At 38.8% G+C, this 22,821-nt stretch overlaps 1 protein-coding gene across 1 annotated transcript in view; it reads right to left on the bottom strand.

Moving 5' to 3' along the window:
- Positions 1 to 244: 244 nt before the first annotated feature.
- Positions 245 to 22,821, bottom strand: part of LOC122896620 (hephaestin-like) — a 37,432-nt gene continuing 14,855 nt past the window's right edge. Inside the window, exons 4-9 of the mRNA XM_044234726.1 lie at positions 21,907 to 22,119; positions 21,057 to 21,239; positions 19,711 to 19,965; positions 17,515 to 17,683; positions 15,934 to 16,070; positions 245 to 417 (exon numbers count right to left, since the gene is read on the bottom strand). Of these exons, the coding sequence (XP_044090661.1) occupies positions 245 to 417; positions 15,934 to 16,070; positions 17,515 to 17,683; positions 19,711 to 19,965; positions 21,057 to 21,239; positions 21,907 to 22,119 (1,130 nt within the window). The remainder of the gene's footprint in view (positions 418 to 15,933; positions 16,071 to 17,514; positions 17,684 to 19,710; positions 19,966 to 21,056; positions 21,240 to 21,906; positions 22,120 to 22,821) is intronic.

Here is a 22,821-nt window from a genome sequence, read left to right as displayed (position 1 = left end):
TCTCTCTCTCTCTCTCTCAAATAAATAAGTAAAATCTTTAAAAAATGGTACAACTTTAAAAAATAAATTAAAATTTTAATCAGAATATATTTAAATATATTTAAAAGAATGTGTCTCTTATTGAACCCAGTCCTGCTTCACTATATTATCATGGATCCATTTAACAACATCCATGTAGGACAATCAATTCTGTCTCCTTCTTCATTCCCTCCCCTATTTATTTTTCCTCTAGAGCTATCTGTTATTACCTGCAGCTCACATTAGTTGGAAACCCTGCTTGCTCACCATCATTGTACACAGTTCCCTCGTAGTCTTTCTCATAGAAGACTCCATGAGGCTGTATACTGAATGGCTGGGAAGCACGGTTGTAAAAGACCACCTGGGTGGTGTCACCAACCTCAGCCCGGATCGCTGGCCCTGGAATATGGGAAGGAGAGACAATAGGAATAAAAACAGGGATGACAAGGTGAATGGAAACAAAATAAGAAGGAAGGAAAGAAAGGGGAAGTGAAAGAGATTTTTAAAATCCTCTATTTTCTTTTTTTATTAATTAATTTATTTTCAGAAAAACAGTATTCATTATTTTTTCACCACACCCAGTGCTCCATGCAATCCGTGCACTCTATAATACCCACTACCTGGTGCCCCAACCTCCCACCCTCCCACCACTTCAAACCCCTCAGATTGTTTTCCAAAGTCCATAGTCTCTCATGATTCACCTCCACTTCCAATTTACCCTAACTCCCTTCTCCTCTCTAACACCCCTTATCCTCCATGATATTTGTTATGCTCCACAAATAAGTGAAACCATATGATAATTGACTCTCTCTGCTTGACTTATTTCACTCAGCATAATCTCTTCCAGTCCCGTCCATGTTGCTACAAAAGTTGGGTATTCATCCTTTCTGATGGAGGCATAATACTCCATAGTGTATATGGACCACATCTTCCTTATCCATAAACTCAAATTGGATAAAATCCTCTATTTTCAATAATAAGAATAATCCCTTCCTAGTGTATTACAATTTACAGTTATAAAAAGCATTTTAAAATCCATTATCTCATTTTGATCTTCAAACATCATATACAGGGCAGGCGATATTTTAACTTTACAAATAAGGAAACTAGAGCTCAAAGATGTGGAATTGATCTCCCAAATTCAAATAACTGATTAGGAACAGAATAAAGACTTAAATTCAGGGCTTTCTCCCACCCCACTGTCAGATTCAAACCTATTTTCCCTACAATTATTGTCCTTCTTCCTATAGCTGAATTTCCGGGTAGGATCCATCTCAGTATCTGATCTAGACTCAATCCTAAAACATTTCTGAGCATTTAGAATTATTATATCTATGTATAGTTATTGAAATAGGTAGCTGAGCCATGATTTCTGGAGTTTTCTTTGTTCCGTGACCCACTACCTCTGACCTAGGTTGGGTCACCTTTGAGATTAACTGGAAATATCAAGACAATACTCTAAGCATTTATGCTGGCTCAGACCCTCATTCGGTGTTTTCTGGCTTGTTTTCTACTTAATTTCTACAGCTAATGCTACACCTCTGATCCAAGAAGCAAATGAAAATGACTCAATTTCTACACCTAATGCTACATCTCTGACCCAAGAAGCAAATGAAAATGAAAACATAGCATAGCAAAACACGAGATGCCATGGGAAATGGGCTAAGGGAGAAATTTGTAGCTATGAATATTCACATTAAAAAAGATCTCAGATTAACAACTTAACTTTAAGACTTAAGTAATTAGGAAAAGAAACACAAAGTAAACTCAAAGATAGAAGAAAGGAAAGAGCAAAGACAAAGCATAGACAAATAAAATACAGAATAGAAAAACAATAAAGAAAATCAATGAAACCAAAAGTTGGCTCTCTGAAAACATCAACAAAATTGAAGAACTCTCAGTGAGATGGACTAAAGGAAGAGAGGAGACTCAAATTACTAAAATCAAAAATGGAAAGGGAGGATATTACTACTAATTATACTGAAATATATATATATATACATATAATACAAACTATATTTATATATTATATATATGTATATGTGTATATATGTTACACCAAAAAATTGGATAACCTAGATGAAATGGACAGAGTCCTAGAATAGAAAACCTACCAAGACTAAAGCATTTAGAAATACAAAGTCTGAATCTTACCATAACTAGCAAGGAGATTTTTTTTCTTTATTTTTATTTTTACTTTATCACACTGTAGTTAACTTACAGTGTTACATTAGTTTCAGGTGTACAGTATAGTGATTCAACACTTCCATTCAACATCTGGAACTCATCACAAGGTGCACCCTCCTTAATCCCCATCACTTACTTCACCAACCCCCCACCAACCTCCCCTCTGGTAACTGTTAGTTGGTTTTCTTTTTTTTTCCAATTTATTTATTTTCAGAAAAACATTATTCATTATTTTTTCACCACACCCAGTGCTCCATGCAAGCCGTGCTCTCTATAATACCCACCACTTGGTACCCCAACTTCCCACCTGCCCCGCCACTTCAAACCCCTCAGATTGTTTTTCAGAGTCCATAGTCTCTCATGATTCACCTCCCCTTCCAATTTCTCCAACTCCTTTATTTGTGGAGCATAACAAATGGCGTGGAGGACATGGGGAGTTAGTTGGTTTTCTATAGTTAAGAGTTGGCCTTGTGGTTTGCCTCTCTTTCTCTTACTTTTCCTTTGCTCATTTATTTCTTAAATTCCTCATATGAGTGAAATCATATGGTATCTCTCTTTCTTTAATGACATTTTTCATTTAACATTTTTCTCTGTAGCTCCAATCATTTTGCTGCAAAATGGCAAGATTTCATTTTTTCTGGCTGAATAATATTCCATTGTTTATATATACAACCTCTTCAATTGGGATGCTCCTGTATATATTTTGCTGCTATAAACTTATGGGTATGTATATCGCTTTGAACTACAGTTGTTGTATTTTTTGGTAGATATTCAGTAGTAGGATTACAATTGGATTGTTGGATTGTTCCATTTATAACTTTTTGAGGAAAATCAATACTGTCTTTTACAGTGTCTGCACCACTTTGCATTCCCACCAACAGTGAAAAAGGGGTTCCTTCTCTCCAAACCCTCACCAACACTTCTTGCTTCTTGTGTTGTTGATTTCTGTCGTTCTGACAGATGTGAGGTGTTACCACATTGTGGTTTTAATTTTATTTGCCTAATGATGAGTGATGTTGAGCATTTATTCATGTGTCTGTTGCTTATCTGGATTTCTGCTTTGGAGAAATGTCTGTTTATTTCTTCTGCCCACTTTCTATTGAATTATTTGTTTTTTTTTTTTTTTTGAGTATTGAGTTGTGTAAGTTCTTTATATATTTTGGATACTAACCCTTTATTGGATAAGTCATTTGCAAATATCTTCTTCCATTCTGCAGGTTGCCATTTTTGTTTTGTTGAGTGTTTGCTTTGTTGTACAGAAGCTTTTTATTTTGGTGTAGTACCAATAGTTTATTTTGCTTTCATCTTTCTTGCCTGAGAAGACATATTTAGAAAGAAGTTGCTACTAGCAATGTCAAAGAGGTCACTCCCTGTGCTATCCTTTAAGATTTTTATGGTTCTAGGTCTCACATGTATGTCCTTAATCCAGTTTGAGTTTATTTTTGTGTATTGTGTAAGAAAATAGTCTGGTTACATTCTTTTGCATAGAGCTGACCAGTTTTGCTAACATCGTTTGTTGAAAATACTGTGTTTTTCAGTGGAGACAGTCTTTTAAGCAAATGATGCTGTGAAAACTGGATTTCCATATGCAAAAGAAAGAATCAGGACTCCTATTTAATACCGTATACAAAATTAACTCAAAATGCATCAAAGACCTGGAGAGGAGAGGAGTTAGAATGAAAGAAGAGTAGGGGACCCTATGTTTGTCTAGTCCCTGGAATCAGCTTGATAGTTGTCAAATCATTCTAAATACCTACAAGATCTAAGAAAAGAAATGCTGCCATTCTGCCAATAGAAAAAACAACTACTTTTGGCAAAGTAGGAGGTGTGGAGACATGAATCTGGTGTGATATATTTGAGGAGATGGCAGCCAAGAAGGGAACCAGCTTAAGGAGGGTAAACCAAAGTACTAGAAGCAGCAGAGTACAAAATCAGAACTTTAAAAGTCTAGTATTGTGGAGGACATCCCTGGCTTAAAGTTCAAGTGGCAAAGTGAGGTGGAATCCTAGGTGGTGCAGCATAGTCTCTGGGTACTCATGGTTACAAGAAGAATGGGGTTGTCTGTGTGCAGCAGATTTCCCAGGCATCAGAGTGGGGAAACTGGCTGAGGACTGTGAGTCTTGGCACAGGCTTTTTGCTTTGTGTTGCCATAAACTGAGAACCACTTCACGATGGTGCAACTGCTCTTTGGCAGGGGCCCAGGAAAAGGCATAAGTAAAAGCAAGACCCCATCCCTCCCCTGGGGAAAACAGCATGGATCTGCAAAACAAGAGTCCATAAAATTTGGATACTTGAAACTCAATTATATGCCTCAGATAAAAAGTCACAGGCTGGGTGAACACAGAGTTCAGACAGAAACCAGAGAGACAAGAGTGATTGCTTCTTTGTGAGTGCTCACTGAAGAGTTGGGGGAGAACTTTCAGTTCTGGGGCTAGAGAGTAGGGCACCAGCATTTTAATCTTGCCCATCTTTGCTGAAAGACTTCAGGGAGAAAAACAGCACCACATAGTGGAATCTCTTGCCTCTTACACTAAGCCTGGCCCCCTGGCAAAAGAGGCACATTTCCACAATTGCAAGGGTATCTGGGAATCAGCTCGACAGGCACTTCCACCAGAAGACCAGCAGGAATAACTGGCTAACACCAAGTTTGCAGATCATAGAGAACTAAGAACTTCTTCTCTTGGGAAAAACAGTATAAAGCATTCATTTTTTTTTAATTCTTTAGTCTTTCAGGTTTATTTTTTTTGAACTATTATCTTATTTTTTCAATTCATATATATATGTATATATACATTTTATATATGTCATTGTATTGTATTGTATTATATGTGTGTGTGTGCGTGTGTGTGTGTTTCTTTCTTTCCTGTTTTGGGATCTAGTTTCTTTTGTCAAGCAGATTAAAATGCACCCAAGATCTAGTTTGTTTTGTTTTGTTCTATTTTCTTTCTTGTTATATCTTGCTTTGTCTTCTTCTTCTTCTTCTTTCTTCTTCTTTAAATCTCAGTTGTTGTTGCTACTGCTGTCTTTTCTCTCTGTCTTCTATTCTTTTCTGGACATAATGATGAGATGAAAAAATTCACCCCAAAAGGAAGAACAGGAGGTAATACTCACTGAAGATATTAATCAATATAGATATAAGTAAAATATCTGCCCCTATAGGGGCACATGGGTCATTCTTTGTTAAGAATCTTCCTTTGTCTTAAGTCATGATCTTAGGGTCCTGGGATTGAACTCCACATCAGGCTACCTGCTCAGCAAAGAGTCTGCTTCTCTCCCTCCTTCTGCCCCTTCCCACCCTTCCTGTGCTCTCGTTCTATCTCTATCTCTCTCAAATAACTAAATGAAATCTATTAAATAAATTATTATAAATACACGAGCTGGGCTTGAAAAAAACATAGAAGACACTTGAGAATTCTTTACTGCATAAATAAAATAACTAAATCGAATTAAGCTGAAGTTAAGATGCTATTATTAAGATGCAGCCATATATGGAGGCTCTAACAGGAAAGGAAGAACAAGGAAAAGAGATAGCCAGTGATATAGAAGATACAATTATAGAGAATCAGGACTTTTAAAAGTCTTCTCTATGGAGGGACATCGCTCCAGAGGCTAAACCAGGGGGAAGCCTACATAGGGTCAGAAAAACCCCAGGTCCCATGGGGTTACAGAAGGACGTGGGGTGTCTGAGTGTTGCAGAGTTTGCAGGCATTAGAGCAGGGAAGCTGGCTACAGTAACAAAGCCAAGGAGTGAGCTCTCAGCTCAAGGTTACCTTGAACTGGTCACAGGCTGGGTGAGCTTGGAGCGCAGCCGAAAGCCACGGAGATGGAAGGGATTGGGCGCTTTTCTCCAAGTGCGAGCGATTGAGCGCTTTCCTCCAAGCGCGAACAGAGGCCAGGGAGACAGGGGCGGTTGGGCGCTTTTCTCTGAGGGCATACTGAGAAGTGGGACCCCGAGCTCTTGGCTCCTCCGGGCTAGAGATTGGGAGGCCACCATCTTCATTCCCATCTTCCGGAACTCTACAGAAAGTGCTCAGGGAACAAAAGCTCCCAAAAGCATACCTGAGCAGATTACTTAGCCCAGCCCCTGGTAAGGATGGTACAATTCCACCTGGGGCAACGACATTTGAGAATCACTACAACAGGCCCCTCCCCCAGAAGATCAACAAGAAACCCAGTCAAGACCAACTTCACTCACCAAGGAGAATGGCAGAATTCCAGAGGAGGAGAAAGAAAATCTTATCTGGACTAAATGACAAGGCAGAAAAACTCACCACAAATAAAATGAACAAGAGGCAGTACCAAGGACTGGGGACCTAATCAATGCAGACATTGGTAATATGACAGATCTAGAGTTCAGAATGATGATTCTCAAGGTTCTGCCGGGCTCAAAAAAGGCATAGAAGATATTAGAGAAACCCTCTCCAGAGAGATAAAAGCTCTTTCTAGAGAAATAAAAGAACTAAAATCTAACCAAGTTGAAATAAAAAAAAGCTATTAATGAGGTGCAATAAAAAATGGAGGCTCTTACTGCTAGGATAAATGAGGTAGAAGAAAGAATTAGTGATGTAGAAGACCAAATGACAGATAATAAAGAAGCTGAGCAAAAGAGAGACAAACACATACTGGACCATGAGGAGAGAATTCAAAAGATAAGTGACACCATAAGACGACACAACATTAGAATAATTGGGATACCAGAAGAAGAAGAAAGAGAGAGGGGAGCAGAAGGTATATTGGAGAGAATTACTGGAGAGAATTTCCCTAATATGGCAAAGGAAACAAACATCAAAATCCACGAGATGCAAAGAACATCCCTCAAAATCAACAAAAATAGGTCCGCACCTTGTCACCTGATAGTAAAATTTACAAGTCTTAGCGACAAAGAGAAAATCCTGAAAGCAGCCTGGGAAAAGAAGTCTATAACATACAAGGGTAGAAACATTAGATTGGCAGCAGACCTATCCACAGAGACCTGTCAGGCCAGAAAAAAACTGGCGTGATATATTCAGAGCACTAAATGAGAAAAACATGCAGCCAAGTATACTATATCCAGCTAGGCTATCACTGAAAATAGAAGGAAAGATAAAAAGCTTCCAGGACAAACAAAAACTGAAAGAATTTGCAAAAACCAAACCAACTCTACAGGAAATATTGAAAGGGGTCCTGTAAGCAAAGAGAGAGCCTAAAAGTAGTAGATCAGAAAGGAACAGAGGCAATATACAATAACAGTCACCTTACAGGCAATACAATGGCACTAAATTCATAACTCTCAATAGTTACTCTGAATGTTAATGGGCTAAATGCCCCAATCAAAAGACAAAGGGTATCAGAATGGATTAAAAAAAAAAAAAAACATCAACATGCAGCCTACAAGAAACTCATTTTAGACCTGAAGACACCTCCAGATTTAAAGTGAGGGGTTGGAAAACAATGTACCATTCTAATGGACATCAGAAGAAAGCTGGGGTGGCAATCCTTATACCAGATCAATTAGATTTTAAACCAAAGAGTATAATAAGATATGAGGAAGGACAATATATGATACTCAAAGGGTCTGCCCAACAAGAAGATCTAACAATTTTAAATATCTATGCCCCTAACATGGGAGCAGCCAACTATATAAACCAATTAATAACAAAATCAAAGAAATACATCGACAATAATACAATAATAGTAGGGGACTTTAACACTCCCCTCACTAAAATGGACAGACCATCTAAGCAAAAGATCAATAAGGAAATAAAGGCCTTAAATGACCCACTGGACCAGATGGACATCACAGATATATTCAGAACATTACATCTCAAAGCAACAGAATGTACATTCTTCTCTAGTGCACATGGAACCTTCTCCAGAATAGATCACATCTTGGGTCCTAAATCAGGTCTCAAAAGTAATCAAAAGATTGGGATCATTCCCTGCATATTTTCAGACCACAATACTCTGAAGCTAGAACTCAATCACAAGAGGAACGTTGGAAAGAACCCAAATACATGGAGACTAAACAGCATCCTTCTAAAAAATGAATGGGTCAACCAGGAAATTAAAGATGATTTGAAAAAATTCTTGGAAACAAATGATAATGAAAACACAATGGTTGAAGATCTGTGGGAAACAACAAAGGAAGTCCCGAGAGGAAAATATATAGTGGTACAAGCCTTTCTCAAGAAACAAGAAAGGTCTCAAATACACAACAAAACCCTACACCTAAAGGAGCTGGAGAAAGAGCAAGCAAGAAACCCTAAACCCAGCAGGAGAAGAGAAATCATAAAGATCAGAGCAGAAATCAATGAAATAGAAACTAAAAAACAAACAAACAAACAAAAAACCAATAAAACAAATCAACAAAACTAGGAGCTGGTTCTTTGAAAGAATTAATAAGATTGACAACCCCCTGGCCAGACTTATCAAAAATAAAAGAGAAAGGACCCAAATAAATAAAATCATGAATGAAAGAGGAGAGATCACAACCAACACCAAAGAACTACAAACAATTATAAGAACATACTATGAGGAACTCTATGTCAACAAATTTGACAATCTGGAAGAAATGGATACATTTCTAGAGACATATGAACTACCACAATTGAACCAGGAAGAAATAGAAAACCTGAACAGACCCATAACCAGTAAGGAAATTGAAACAGTCATCAAAAATCTCCAAACAAACAAAAGTCTAGGGCCAAACGGCTTCCCAGGGAATTCTACCAAACATTTAAAGAAGAATTAATTCCTGGGCACCTGGGTGGCTCAATGGTTTAAGCCGCTGCCTTTGGCTCCTGGGATCCCAGGGAATTCTACCAAACATTTAAAGAAGAATTAATTCCTGGGCGCCTGGGTGGCTCAGTGGGTTAAGCCGCTGCCTTTGGCTCCTGGGATCGAGTCCCACATCAGGCTCTCTGCTCAGCAGGGAGCCTGCTTCCTCCTCTCTCTCTCTGCCTGCTTCTCTGCCTACTTGTGATCTCTCTCTGTCAAATAAATAAATAAAATATTTAAAAAAGAAGAAGAATTAATTCCTATTCTCCTGAAACTGTTCCAAAAAATAGAAATGGAAAGAAAACTTTCCAAATTCATTTTATGAGGCCAGCATCCCCTTGATCCCAAAACCAGACAAGGGTCCCATCAAAAAAGAGAATTACAGACCAATATCGTTGATGAACACAGATGCGAAAATTCTCACAAAAATACTGGCCGATAGTATCCAACAGTATATTAAAAGGATTATTCACCACGACCAAGTGGGATTTATTCCAGGGCTGCAAGGTTGGTTCAACATCCGCAAATCAATCAATGTGATACAATACATTAATAAAAGATAGAATAAGAACCATATGATACTCTCAATAGATGCTGAAAAAGCATTTGACAAAGTGCAGCATCCCTTCCTGATTAAAACTCTTCAAAGTGTAGGGATAGAGGGCACATACCTCAATATTATCAAAGTCACCTATGAAAAACCCATGGCAAATATCATTCTCAATGGAGAAAAACTAAAGCTTTTCTGCTAAGGTCAGGAACACAGCAAGGATGTCCGTTATCACCACTGCTGTTCAAAATAGTACTAGAAGTCCTAGCCTCAGCAATCAGACAAAAAAAAAAAATAATAATAATAAAATAAAGGCATCCAAATCGGCAAAGAAGAAGTCAAACTATCACTCTTTTCAGATGATATGATACTCTATATGGAAAACCCAAAAGACTCCACTCCAAAACTGCTAGAACTTGTACAGGAATTCAGGAAGGTGTCAGGATATGAAATCAATGCACAGAAATCAGTTGCATTTCTTTACACCAACAACAAGACAGAAGAAAGAGAAATTAAGGAGTCAATCCCATTTACAATTGCACCCAAAACCATAAGACACCTAGGAATAAACTTAACGAAAGAGGCAAAGAATCTATACTCAGAAAACTATAAAGTACTCATGAAAGAAATTGCAGAAGACACAAAGAAATGGAAAAATGTTCCATGCTCCTGGATTGGAAGAACAAATATTATGAATATGTCTATGCTACCTAAAGCAATCTACACATTTAATGCAATGCCGATCAAAATCCCACCCATTTTTTTCAAATAAATGGAGCAAATAATCTTAAAATATATATGGAACCAGAAAAGACCTCGAATAGCCAAAGGAATATTGAAAAAGAAACCCAAAGTTGGTGGCATCACAATCCTGGACTTCAAGCTCTATTACAAAGCTGTCATCATCAAAACAGTATGGTACTGGTACAAAAACAGACGCATAGATCAATGGAACAGAATAGGGAGCCCAGAAATAGACCCTCAACTCTATGGTCAACTAATCTTCAACAGACCAGGAAAGAATGTCCAATGGAAAAAACACGGCCTCTTCAACAAATGGTGCTGGGAAAACTGGACAGCCTCATGCAGAAAAATGAGAGTGGACCATTTCCTTACACCACACAGGATAATAGACTCAAAATGGATGAAGGACCTCAATGTAAGGAAGTACTCAATCAAAATCCTTGTAGAGAACACAGGCAGCAACCTCTTCAACCTCAGCCACAGCAACTTTTTCCTAGGAACATCGCCACAGGCAAGGAAAGCAAGGGCAGAAATGAACTATTGGGATTTCATCAAGATCAAAAGCTTTTGCACAGCAAAGGAAACAGTTAACAAAACCAAAAGACAACTGACAGAATGGGAGAAGATACTTGCAAAAGACAGATCAGATAAAGGGCTAGTATCCAAAATCTATAAAGAGCTTATCAAACTCAACACACAAAGAACAAATATTCCAATCAAGAAATGGGCAGAGGACATTAACAGACATTTCTGCAAGGAAGACATCCCGATGGTCAACAGACCCATGAAAAAGTGCTCCACATCACTCAGCATCAGGGAAATAGAAATCAAAACCATGATGAGATACCACCTCACACCAGTCAGAATGGCTAAAATTAACAAGTCAGGAAATGACAGATGCTGGCAAGGATGCAGAGAAAGGGGAACCCACCTACACTGTTGGTGGTAATGCAAGCTTGTGCAACCACTCTGGAAAACAGCATGGGTGTTTCTCAAAAAGTTGAAAATAGAGCTACCCTATGACCCAGGAATTGCACTACTGGGTATAAAGATACAAACGTAGTGATCCAAAGGGATATGTGCACTTGAATGTTTATAGCAGCAATGTCTACAATAGCCAAACTATGGAAAGAACCTAGATGACCATCAACAGATGAATGGAAAAAGAATAGGTGGTATATATATATATATATATACACACACACAATGGAATACTATGCAGCCATCAAAACAAATGAAATCTTGCCATTTGCGATGACATGGCTGGAACTAGAGGGTATTATGCTTAGGGAACTAAGTCAATTGGAGAAAGACAACTATCATATGATCTCCCTGATGTGAGGAAGTTGAGATGCAATGTGGAGGGTTTGGGGGGTAGGAAAAGAATAAATGAAACAAGATGGGATCAGGAAAGAGACAAACCATAAGAGACTCTTAAACTCACAAAACAAACCGAAGGTTGCTGGGGGGAGGGGGGTATGGAGAGTGTGGTGGGATTATGGACATTGGGGAGGGTATGTGCTATGGTGAGTGCTATGAAGTGTGTAATCCTGGCAATTCACAGACCTGTACCCCTGGGGCTAATAATACATTATATGTTTATAAAAAAATAAAATAAATTATAAAAATATATTTAATTTGAATCTCCCTGAGGGCTAATGATGATGAGCATTTTTTCATGTGTCTGATAGCCATTTGTATGTCTTGATTGGAGAAGTGTCTGTTCATATCTTCTGCCCATTTTTTGATGTGTTTGTCTGTTTCGTGTGGGTTGAGTTTGAGGAGTTCATTATAGATCCTGGATATCAACCTTTTGTCTGTACTGTCATTTGCAAATATCTTCTCCCATTCCGTGGGTCGCCACTTTGTTTTTTTGACTGTTTCCTTTGCTGTGCAGAAGCTTTTGATTTTGATGAAGTCCCAGAAGTTTATTTTCGCTTTTGTTTCCTTTGCCTTTGGAGACGTATCTTGAAAGAAGTTGCTGTGGCTGATATCAAAGAGATTACTGCCTATGTTCTCCTCTAAGATTCTGATGGATTCCTGTCTCACGTTGAGGTCTTTTATCCATTTTGAGTTGATCTTTGTGTACAGTGTAAGAGAATGGTCGATAAAACCACATTGAGATATCACCTTACACCAGTTAGAATGGCCAAAATTAACAAAACAGGAAACAACATGTGTTGGAGAGGATGTGGAGAAAGGGGAACCCTCTTCCACTGTTGGTGGGAATGCAAGTTGGTGCAGCCTCTTTGGAGAACAGTGTGGAGATTCCTCAAGAAATTAAAAATAGAGCTTCCCTATGACCCTACAATTGCACTCCTGGGTATTTACCCCAAAGACACAGATGTCGTGAAAAGAAGGGCCATCTGTACCCCAATGTTTATAGCAGCAATGGCCACAGTCGCCAAACTATGGAAAGAACCAAGATGCCCTTCAACGGATGAATGGATAAGGAAGATGTGGTCCATATACACTATGGAGTATTATGCCTCCATCAGAAAGGATGAATACCCAACTTTTGTAGCAACATGGACGGGACTGGAAGAGATTATGCTGAGTGAAATAAGTCAAGCAGAGAGAGTCAATTATCATATGGTTTCACTTATTTGTGGAGCATAACAAATAGCATGGAGGACAAGGGGCGTTAGAGAGGAGTAGGGAATTTGGGTAAATTGGAAGGGAAGGTGAACCATGAGAGACTATGGACTCTGAAAAACAATCTGAGGGGTTTGAAGTGGTGGGGGGGTGGGAGGTTGGGGTACCGGGTGGTGGGTATTATAGAGGGCACGGCTTGCATGGAGCACTGGGTGTGGTGAAAAAATAATGAATAATGTTTTTCTGAAAATAAATAAATTGGGGAAAAAAATTACATGGAAGCAAACAAAAATGTGATAGTTCAGAACCACTGGGATGCAGCAAAGGTGGTCCTAAGAGGCAAGAATATAGCAGTAAAGGTCTTTCTCAAACAAGTAAATTCTCAAACATACCACCTACCCTTACTTACTCCTAAAAGAGCTAGAAAGGGAACTACAAATGAAGCCTAAATATAGCAGAAGGGAAATAATAATAATTAGAAGAGAAATCAATGGTATACAAATAAAAATGACATTCTAACAGTTCAATAAAACTTGGAGCTAGGATTGATAAATCCCTAACCAGTCATATTAAAAAAAATAATAAATAAATAAAAGAAAAAGAAAGAAAGGACCCAAATAAATAAAATCATGATAGAAAGAGGAGAGACCAAAACCCACACTGAAGAAATACAACAATTATAAGAAAATATTATTACCAATTATATGCCAACAAATTAGGCAATCTGGAAGAAATGGATACATTCTTAGAAACTTAAAAACTACCAGATTAAACAGAAAGAAATAGAAAATCTGGACAGACCCATAACCAACAAAGAAACTGAATCAGTAATCGGGGTGCCTGGGTGGCTCAGTGGGTTTAATGTTTGCATTTAGCTTGGGTCATGATCCCAGGATCCTGGGATTAAGCCCTGCATTGGGCTCTCTGCTCAGTGGGCAGAGTGTTTCTCCATCTTCTGTTCCTCTGCCTACTGCTCTGCCTACTTGTGACACCTCTCTCTGTGTGTCAAATAAATAAATAAATAAATAAATAAAATATTTTAAAAAATAAATTGAATCAGCAATCAACAATCTACTAAAAAACAAGAGTCTAGGGCTGGATGGCCTCCCAGCACTTTAAATTGCCAAACATTTAAAGAATTTAAAGAATTAAGGAAATTGTCACCTTTGCCCTGTTGGTGGAAATATAAAATGGTACAGACACCGTGAAAAACATTATGGTGGCTTCTTAGAAAATTAAAATTAAAAATTAAGTGATATTATGATAGGACTCAGAATTTCCACTTCTGTGCATATATTGAAAAGTAAACAAAGCACGTGTCAAAAGCATATCCATATTCATGGCAGCATTATTTCCCATAACTAAAACATGGAAGCAATGCAAGTGTCCAATAATGGCTGATTGGATACACAAAATATAAACATACCGTGGGATATTATTAATCCATGAAAAAGAATGAAATCTTGTGATTTGCAACAGCATGGATGGAGCTAGAGAGTATAAGGCAAAATCAAATAAATCAATCAAAGAAAGACAAATATGATATGATCTCCCTCATATGTGGAATTGAAGAAACAAAACAGAGGAACAATGGAAAGAGAGAGAAAGAGAAACCAAGAAATACACTCTTAACAATAGGAAACAAGCTGATGGTTACCAGAGGGGAGGAGATGGATGGTTGGAGAAAAAAGTGATGGTGACTAAAGAGTCACCATTGTCTTGATGAGCACCAGATGATGTATGGAATTGTTGAATCACTATTGTACACCTGATACTAATATAACACTGTCTGTTAACTATATTGTAATTAAAATTTAAAATCTTAGTAAAACAATAAAGGCATGGGAATGATGCTAAGAGAAAAGGAGGAAATTCTGTATATGCTGCAATATGGATGAAACTTGAAGACATTATGCTAAGTGAAATCAGCTGGTCACAGAAAGACAAATATTGTATGATTCCTCTTATATGAGATACTTAGAGTAGTCAAAATCACACAGACAGAAAGTTGAATGGTTGTTGCCAGGATTGAGGTGGAGGGAAGAATGAGTAGGTATTGTAGATACAGAGGTAGGTATAGAGTTTCAGTTTTGTAAAATGGAAAGAGTTATAAAGATGGATGGTGGTGATAGTTACACAACATTATGAAGGTATTTAATACCACTGGAGTGTACACTAAAATGGTTAAGATGGTAAATTTTATGTTATGTGTATTTTGCCCCAATAAAAATATTGAAGAATAAAAAAATACTGAGACTCATACTGTAAACCAGCTAATGATAGCTTAATAGTCACTGTCTGCCATCTTTCCCAAAGTGGTTTTCTGCTCTTTATATCTTCCTGTCTGGCAGATGTAAGGCCTACTGTCCATGTTCAGATCTCCCAGAATCAACTGTCACACACTTATTCCCAGAACATGCCAGTTACATTACTTCCATTACCAAAATTTTCTTCCATCTAATGTATTTTACTTCCTGGCTCTACCAAGTGGCTAAACCACATGAAACTTTGCTCTATCTTTTCAATACTGTGCTTTACACAAATCTGTGCTGCTGGGAACCTTATCCAAGACCAGGTTTTAAGCTTTGTACTGCATCCCTCACCATAGCAAGCATGTCTGCATATAATGTCGATCTGTTCCTGGCCTCATATTGCCAAGAACCTGGACAATCTTACTGCATTAAATAGATTTTCAGAAATACACCTGAAGAAGCCCTTCTAAAAGTGAAATCTGTATAGCAGTGCTACCAAAAGAGGCTCACTAATTAAAGTTTCAGTAATTAAATATGATAAATTTTACATACTCTATTCCCATCTTGGATATTTTTGATGAACAAAAATAAATACAAGTCTCTGAGAAGCTCTGCAGCAAAGAATACTATTTGACCACATTTAACCTAGTATTTGGCAAACACATTCAGACTCACAGCCGTTTTTTTCCACCAAACACTTACCCCTTGGAACTCAGTTTGAGAGATGCCTGTTCCAAGTGTACCTCTGAGGTACCCCCAGGCTCCAGTTTCTAAACCCTCTCCAGTTCTCAGGTTCCAGTCAATGAATTTCATAAGTTAAAGATTCCTCACCCAGGATTCCAAGATGCTTATTTTCCTCCAGCTCCACCTTTTCCTGGAATGTCTCATCTTGGAAGGCTTCATATCGGACTTTCCAGTAAGTGCCCCCAATCCGACTGGAACTCTTCTGGAAGAATTTATCTGAGCCACTGGCATATAAAAAAAGCAAATGTTACATGACTTAATTGTGTATCAAATAGATCCCCATCTCATCCTCAGTCTCATCAAGTTATAGATATTTAGGAAGAACCTCAGAGATCCTCCAGGTTAAATTCCACCCAATGAAGGTATCTCCTTGGATGGCACCACTAATAAGAAATACACAGAGTCTCAAGGATGGGGAGAAATTGTCAAGTCTTGAATTTTTCAAAAGTCAAGGGACTTTATTTCAGAGACAGCAATCCCTCTTACTGTTGGATAGTTTTAATGGTTGGAATTCTTTTTTATAGTAGGCTAAAATCTTCTCTTGTAAATTTCAGACAATGGGACCAGTTCTTCCCTCTGAAGTTAAACAGCCTTATGTCTGTCCTAATCATCCTCAGATAGTCAAGATCATTTCTCGCCTTAATTTAAAAAATATATATATTCTTCATTTCAGGGCTACCTGGGTGGGTCAGTCAATTAAGCAACCGATTTCAGTTCAGGTCATGATCTCAGGGTCCTGGGATTGAGTCTTGTGTCTGGCTCTGCACTCAGCAGGTGGTCTGATTCTCCCCCTCCCTCTGTCCCTCCTTCTGCTTGTGCTTTCTTTCTCTGTATCACTCAAATAAATAAATAAAATCTTTTAAAAAATATTCTTCATTTCAAAATGAAAGCCTGCTAAATTAGCAAGCACAGTTGGGAGATTTCTAGAAGCTATGCTGAGACCCAAGTCCTTATTTGCTTATGGTTTCCTCAGATTCATCCCATTATTTCTTACTGGAAGAATAAATATGATGGGTTCCCTAGAATATTCCTCCCCAAATTCTCCTAGTCTTTTACTAAGTACCTCTTCTGTAAAAGACCACAAATCATTGATAGCCCAGTGAGTCAGTATAACTTAAGACCTAGTATCTGAATAGGGATCTAATCTTCTGCCTTATTTTGCCTTCATCTGAGTAATGGATGAGACAGGAAAATTTGGAGAAATAACTCTAAAAGGATGATAATGGAATGGCTACAAGGCAGGTTGCTCCTGCTCTTCCTGTATTTCTCTGAATGCTTTTTATACCCCTGCTCAAATACCTCTTTCATATTATAGAAAAGAAAGGAAGGGGAAATGAGGTAAACAATGAGTAAAATAAAGGAGAGTTGGATAAATGCCATTTCAACTCTTCTGGTTTCTTTTGGGTCTTATTTTCTTAATGAAGCCTGGGATCATAGCAGAAGCTATCTCAAACTGTGCTTGAACCCCTTGCTGAGGATGTGACATAACCCTACAGAAATTCAAGAGCACACTCTCCGGGGGACCACAAGAATTTGGCTAACAGTTGTTATGCAAGTCCAAGCAGACAATGATTGCAACCCCCAAGTGAAGTGAGAGATTTGAGAGGTAGTAATTAATAGGTGTTGGGCTGGGCCCCAGGGAGGGGGAGGAAGCTCACTGTCTCTTACCTGCCCGGTTCCCTCAAATTCTTCCCAGTACTCCCATCATGCCCCATTGGGCCATAGTTCCATAGAATCTCATGGGCCTCAATGAAGTACTGCCGAACTTTGCCTGTGAGTTGGTTCATAGGGGGGGTCGTGGAGCAAGATTTGACCTTGTAGAGTGCTTGCATGCCATCTGGAGGAAAAACATCATGGCTGGCTCCATTCCACCCAACAGGTTTTGTAGCCAGATGACCCATCTTTTCCATTCTAATGTTTTTCCCTCCCACATTTCACTAGGCCACTTTCTCTCACTCCTCAAGAACCTAGCTAAGAGAAAGGGAGGCTATGTGGGAATTCAAGTACCTTTACCTGCTAAGCACAACTGACTCATTTACCAGATCGTCATTCCTGCTTCTGCAAAAGGCTTACATTGTAGCAACGTCAGCGTTTGAACTCAGAACACTTGGGTTCCAGTCTAATTGTTATCAATTTCTGTAGGACTTTTGGCCAGTCACTTCCTAGAGTTGAACTGTAACCCCTGTTTTGTAAATGAGAGAATAGGGATGTCTATCACACTGGACTGGTAGAAGCACCACATTTTAAAAAGGGGGAGTAAGAAAAAAAAAAGGAGTAAGTTACATGTAAAGTGGGAAGCTCCCCAAATAATGGAACATCTTCTATACATGGCAATGAAACTTCAGACTTGGGAATGTCAGGAAAATTTGCATTCTAAATAGTACCTCCAAATGTGGAAAAATGTACATCAAGGCAGAGGGATAATAGATGATACTGCCTTATATTTTCTTGGCAACTTATATAGGTCATTCAGGTATACTATTTGATGTGAGACGTTTGAGTCTCACATCATCCCAAGAAAATTTGAAAATTGCAAATTAGAAATTGAGGTTAAAAAAAGGAGGAAAAAATAATATCATTCTTTTGTTAAATATGTGCTACATGCCAAGCCTTGTGCCAGGTGCTTTATATATCCTTTGATCCTCATAACCATCATGTGAAATGGACTTTTAATGTCCCCTCTTGCAGACGAAGAAAGCAAAAGATCAAAGAGGTTAAATAACTTGCCCAAATTTAAACGACTAGTCAGTGGTGAAACTGAGGCTTAATCTCCTATTTTTTAATGCCAAATTTAAAAGCACATTTTCTTCTTTCAGAGAAGCTATATGAGTTACCAAAGTTAATTAAACCACTGGTAGAATGAAGATTTGAATTCAGGCTTACCTGGCAAACCCTAAGACCCATATTTGTTTCACTATTGTGCTGCATCCCTAACCTCCATCCATATTCATTCATACCCTCTTACCCAGGTATCTTTAGGACCAAGGGAGAGCCCTGGATGATGGAGCATGGGTAAGTGGCCTCTGTTGGTCAAACCTACCACCACGGACTCATTATCCTACTAGTCTATAACTCCTTACCTCAAATCTCTACTCAAATCTACTTTCATATACACATAGTACTTTCCTGACACCTACCTAATTTATTGTATATCAAGTAATTCTAGAAATTAAGAGCTAACAAGGGTCTTAGTGATTATTTAGACCAAAACCCTCATTTTAGAGATGTGGCAAATGAGGCTTATACATGGGAAGGGACTTATACAAAGTCCTACAGTGAGTTTTTCAGAGAGCTGAGATGATAATAACTCAAACCTCCTAATCCCTTGCCTAGTGTTCTTTTCATTGTCTCATACATTCTGCCTCTCCTCTGAGGTTCCTAGATGCACTATGCCATTACTTCAACAATTTTCACTCTCAAAACACAAACCTTCTGCCCCTATTACTATTGGGTCCCAACTAGAGTGTCACTATTTGCCCACAAGACTCTATGGTCTCCCAAAGAAGGCTTCAAGTACTTCAGTCTCTCCTTCCCTCCATTTAATTAGCAGCAAATACCTCCAGGTCTTAATTCCTAAGCATTCTGAGCAAAGAAGAACAATTTAAAAATCTGATTATTCATCTCTATACCATCTTATGTTAGAGATGAGGGAGATAAAACCCAGAGAAATGTTCCTGAGGTCACCGTGCCAGTTAATGGCTGATCCAGGGGAAAGTCTGGCTAGGTCCCCAAACTGCAATCTAATATTTCATCCTTTATGTCTAGCTGGCTCATCTGAAAGACCTATCTTATGGCTTCAGCTCCTGATGATTATTAATGCCATCTCCTTTCTATACTTCAAGTGTCAAATATGTTGGATCTCACCTTGCAAGTGACTGTTCACTTGACAGCTAATCAACCATGTGCCAGGTTCCTGAGGCACCATCTCAGCAGTCACAAAGGTGGCTGGAAAGATGTGAGCCACATCAGTGCGGTGGCCCCGGATGGTCAGTATCTGCCCGTGGAAGAAAGCTGTGTGGACATCTACTTCATTGCCCATGCCAAATAAGTGCCATGCCACACGCTTCTGTGCACACATGCTTAGATCTGGTAAGTTCCCAAAGACAAATCCATTGATTGCTACAAAGGAAAATCCAAAGAAAATATCAGAGTTAGGAGATGGGAGATTTGCCATCTGCCATCCATTCAGATGAATTTTTTTAAAAAGCATACTGTACTGACTATATACCTTATTTAATTTAAAATCTCCTGAACAGCCTGGTAAAATAGGCAGATATCATTGATCTCAAGTAAAGAGTGAGACAACCAAGGCCCAGAGCAGTGAATTTACTTCTCTCCCAAGGCCACAGAGCTGTTAAGTAGTAGAACCAAGATTCCAATCCAGCAATATGAGGAAGCTTTCTAATGAATGGGATTTGTTTTGCAAGTCATTCTTCCCTTCCAGGCCAATTTCCTTCTGAAATTTCCATAGGAGAATTTTCAAGTTAGCTAATTACCATGGTTATCAAAGGTAATTTGTGTAAAACCCAAGAGAAACTGGAGCTGTTGAAACCATCCTTTACATCTTCCCTCTGAGTTTTCACCTTCCTTTGGGATTGCCTGGCTTTGAGACCATCTCTGGCACCAAAGGGACATAAATTTCTTTCTTAATTAAACAAAAAATAAAATCAATTTGTTTGTACTACTAAAATCAGTTATCTACCCATGCCTCAGGGCTTTTGTGTCTTTAGTTTGTTTTAAATTTAATTGCAGTGAACAACTTCCTTACAGCCAACAATTTTCCCCCCAAAAGATGGAAATTATCCCAAACTTTATAGGACAAAGAAGTACTGACTAACTATATAAGGGGGCAACCTTCACCCTGAGGGACTGGGAATAAAGTACATGACTTTGAAATCAATAACCTAGGCAAGATACCTAATGGCAAGAGCACCTCTCTGCAGTCAGACAGATCAGTGTTGGAATTTTAGCTGTGCATTTTTTTTTCTGTTCTGTAATCCTGGAGCCTCAATTTCCTCATAGGAAAAACAAGGAAAAGTTACCTAGTACTTAACTAGTACCTAGTTCCTGTGAGGGCTAAAAACAGGGAAGAGGTACCTACTACTTTTAGTTCTTATGAGATATATGGAAGTACCCACCAAATGCTAGGCCCAGTGTAAACCTTCCATCAGTCTTTACTGTCATGGCGTGGCCACCCTCTCCCAGCTCACCATGCATTCTATTGCTTTCCTGAAAGGCTGCATCTTCTTTGTCTACTGAGGTAGGATCTGAGCAGTAAGTGACAATGTTCTCATCAATATGCCAGCTAAGGTTCTCATCTACCACACTGAAGAACAGGAAGAAATCATTATCCACATCCTTCCGCTGTCGAGGGTAATTCTCATCTAGAGTACCTAGAGTAAGTAAGAAATGTGCTTTTGAGAAACTTCTCTCCTTAGTACCAGCAACTTTCAAGGGGTACTCACAAAAGTAAATAGAAAGATGGGGCCTGAGGAGTCTTTTGTCAACAGAAAAGCAGATAAGGCCTTCTGCCCCTAATTTCTATTTCCCCAGTTAAACACAATTCAGTTGAGCCTAGGACTTGAAGATTGGATGTATAGGACCTAGAATAATTCCCACCCACCATGCCTGCCTGTATCTTCAACCCAGGGCCTTAATCTAACCATTCTCCTACAACACCCAGGTCTTCCAGGTCTGACAATACTTAAACATACCATATGTCCAATGAAGTTCCCCAGTACTCCCCCGATCCCAATGGCTACACTTTTGATCCTAACCATACTTAAACTCCTATCACACACTTTGTTTCTGTGATTTGACTCCCATAATTACTACCTCGATGTTTTAAAATGAAATTGGGAAACTATCAAAATTTTTAAAAGGTAATGAAGTAGGGAAAATAGTGGAATAAATTTAGCAGGGTTTATTCCTGCTAATAAACAAGGGCACTGAATTAACACCCCTTCAGGTTGCTGTTTAGTATGTAAGTGATTCAGCTACATCACTGTTTCCTGTAGATATCCCACACTGCATCTCAATAGATCCCTGTGAGGCCTGTACCTCTTTTACATGTGATAAGGGGTCCAATGAGGCCAGTTGCAATGTCTCGTGGAGCATCTACATGAGAATGGTAGATCCAGGTGAGGCATGCTGGGTCAGCATCAGTGGGTGCATGTCCTTCTGGAATGGTCCAGTTGTAAATGTGACTGCCTCCCGGAGGAACAGAGTCATCAGCTTTTAACCGACCAGAGGAGCCATCTGGGTATAAAGAGCCTAGAAAATGAAATTGCACATGCCCAGTCTCAGGGTGAGTGAGAGGGAGCCTGGCATATATAGAAGCCAAGAGAGGGCTGACATATGGGACAGTGGCCCTCACAACCTGAGGATACACATTCAGGTAATATACAGCTGAAGAATCCCAGACCTCACATCAACAATGGGTAGAAAGGTGACAACCATTGGAGAAGGAGCCATGGCCATGGAAAGTGCTTCACAGCCTGAACCAGTAGTATCCTAGTATAAAACCAGTGGCAAACAAGTGAGAAAGAAAACAGAATTTCCCCCCATCAAGCACTCACTTTGGAAAACAGAAAGCAATTACAGAATCTCAATCTTTTTAAAAGATTACACACACACACACACACACACACACACACACACATATATATATATATAATGTTCAGTTAGCCACATTAGTTTTTGATGTAGTGTCCAATGGTGCATTAGTAATGTGTAATACCCAGTGCACATCACAACACAAGCCATCCTTAATATCCATCACCCTGTAATCTAAAGCCAAACTAAGTTCCTCCTAACATTAAAAATAGAACTACTCTATGATCCAGCAATTACACCACTGGGTATTTACCCTCCAAAACACAAAATACTAATTCGGAGGGGGTACCAACACCCCTATGTTTATGACAACATGATTTACAATAGCCAAATTATGGAAGCAAGCTAAGTGTCTATCCA

This window comes from Neovison vison, chromosome X (genome assembly GCF_020171115.1).
Source record: "Neovison vison isolate M4711 chromosome X, ASM_NN_V1, whole genome shotgun sequence".
Taxonomy (NCBI): Eukaryota; Metazoa; Chordata; class Mammalia; order Carnivora; family Mustelidae; genus Neogale; species Neogale vison.
The sequence above is the reverse complement of the archived record's forward strand: the minus strand, read 5'-3'. Positions and strand labels throughout refer to the sequence as shown.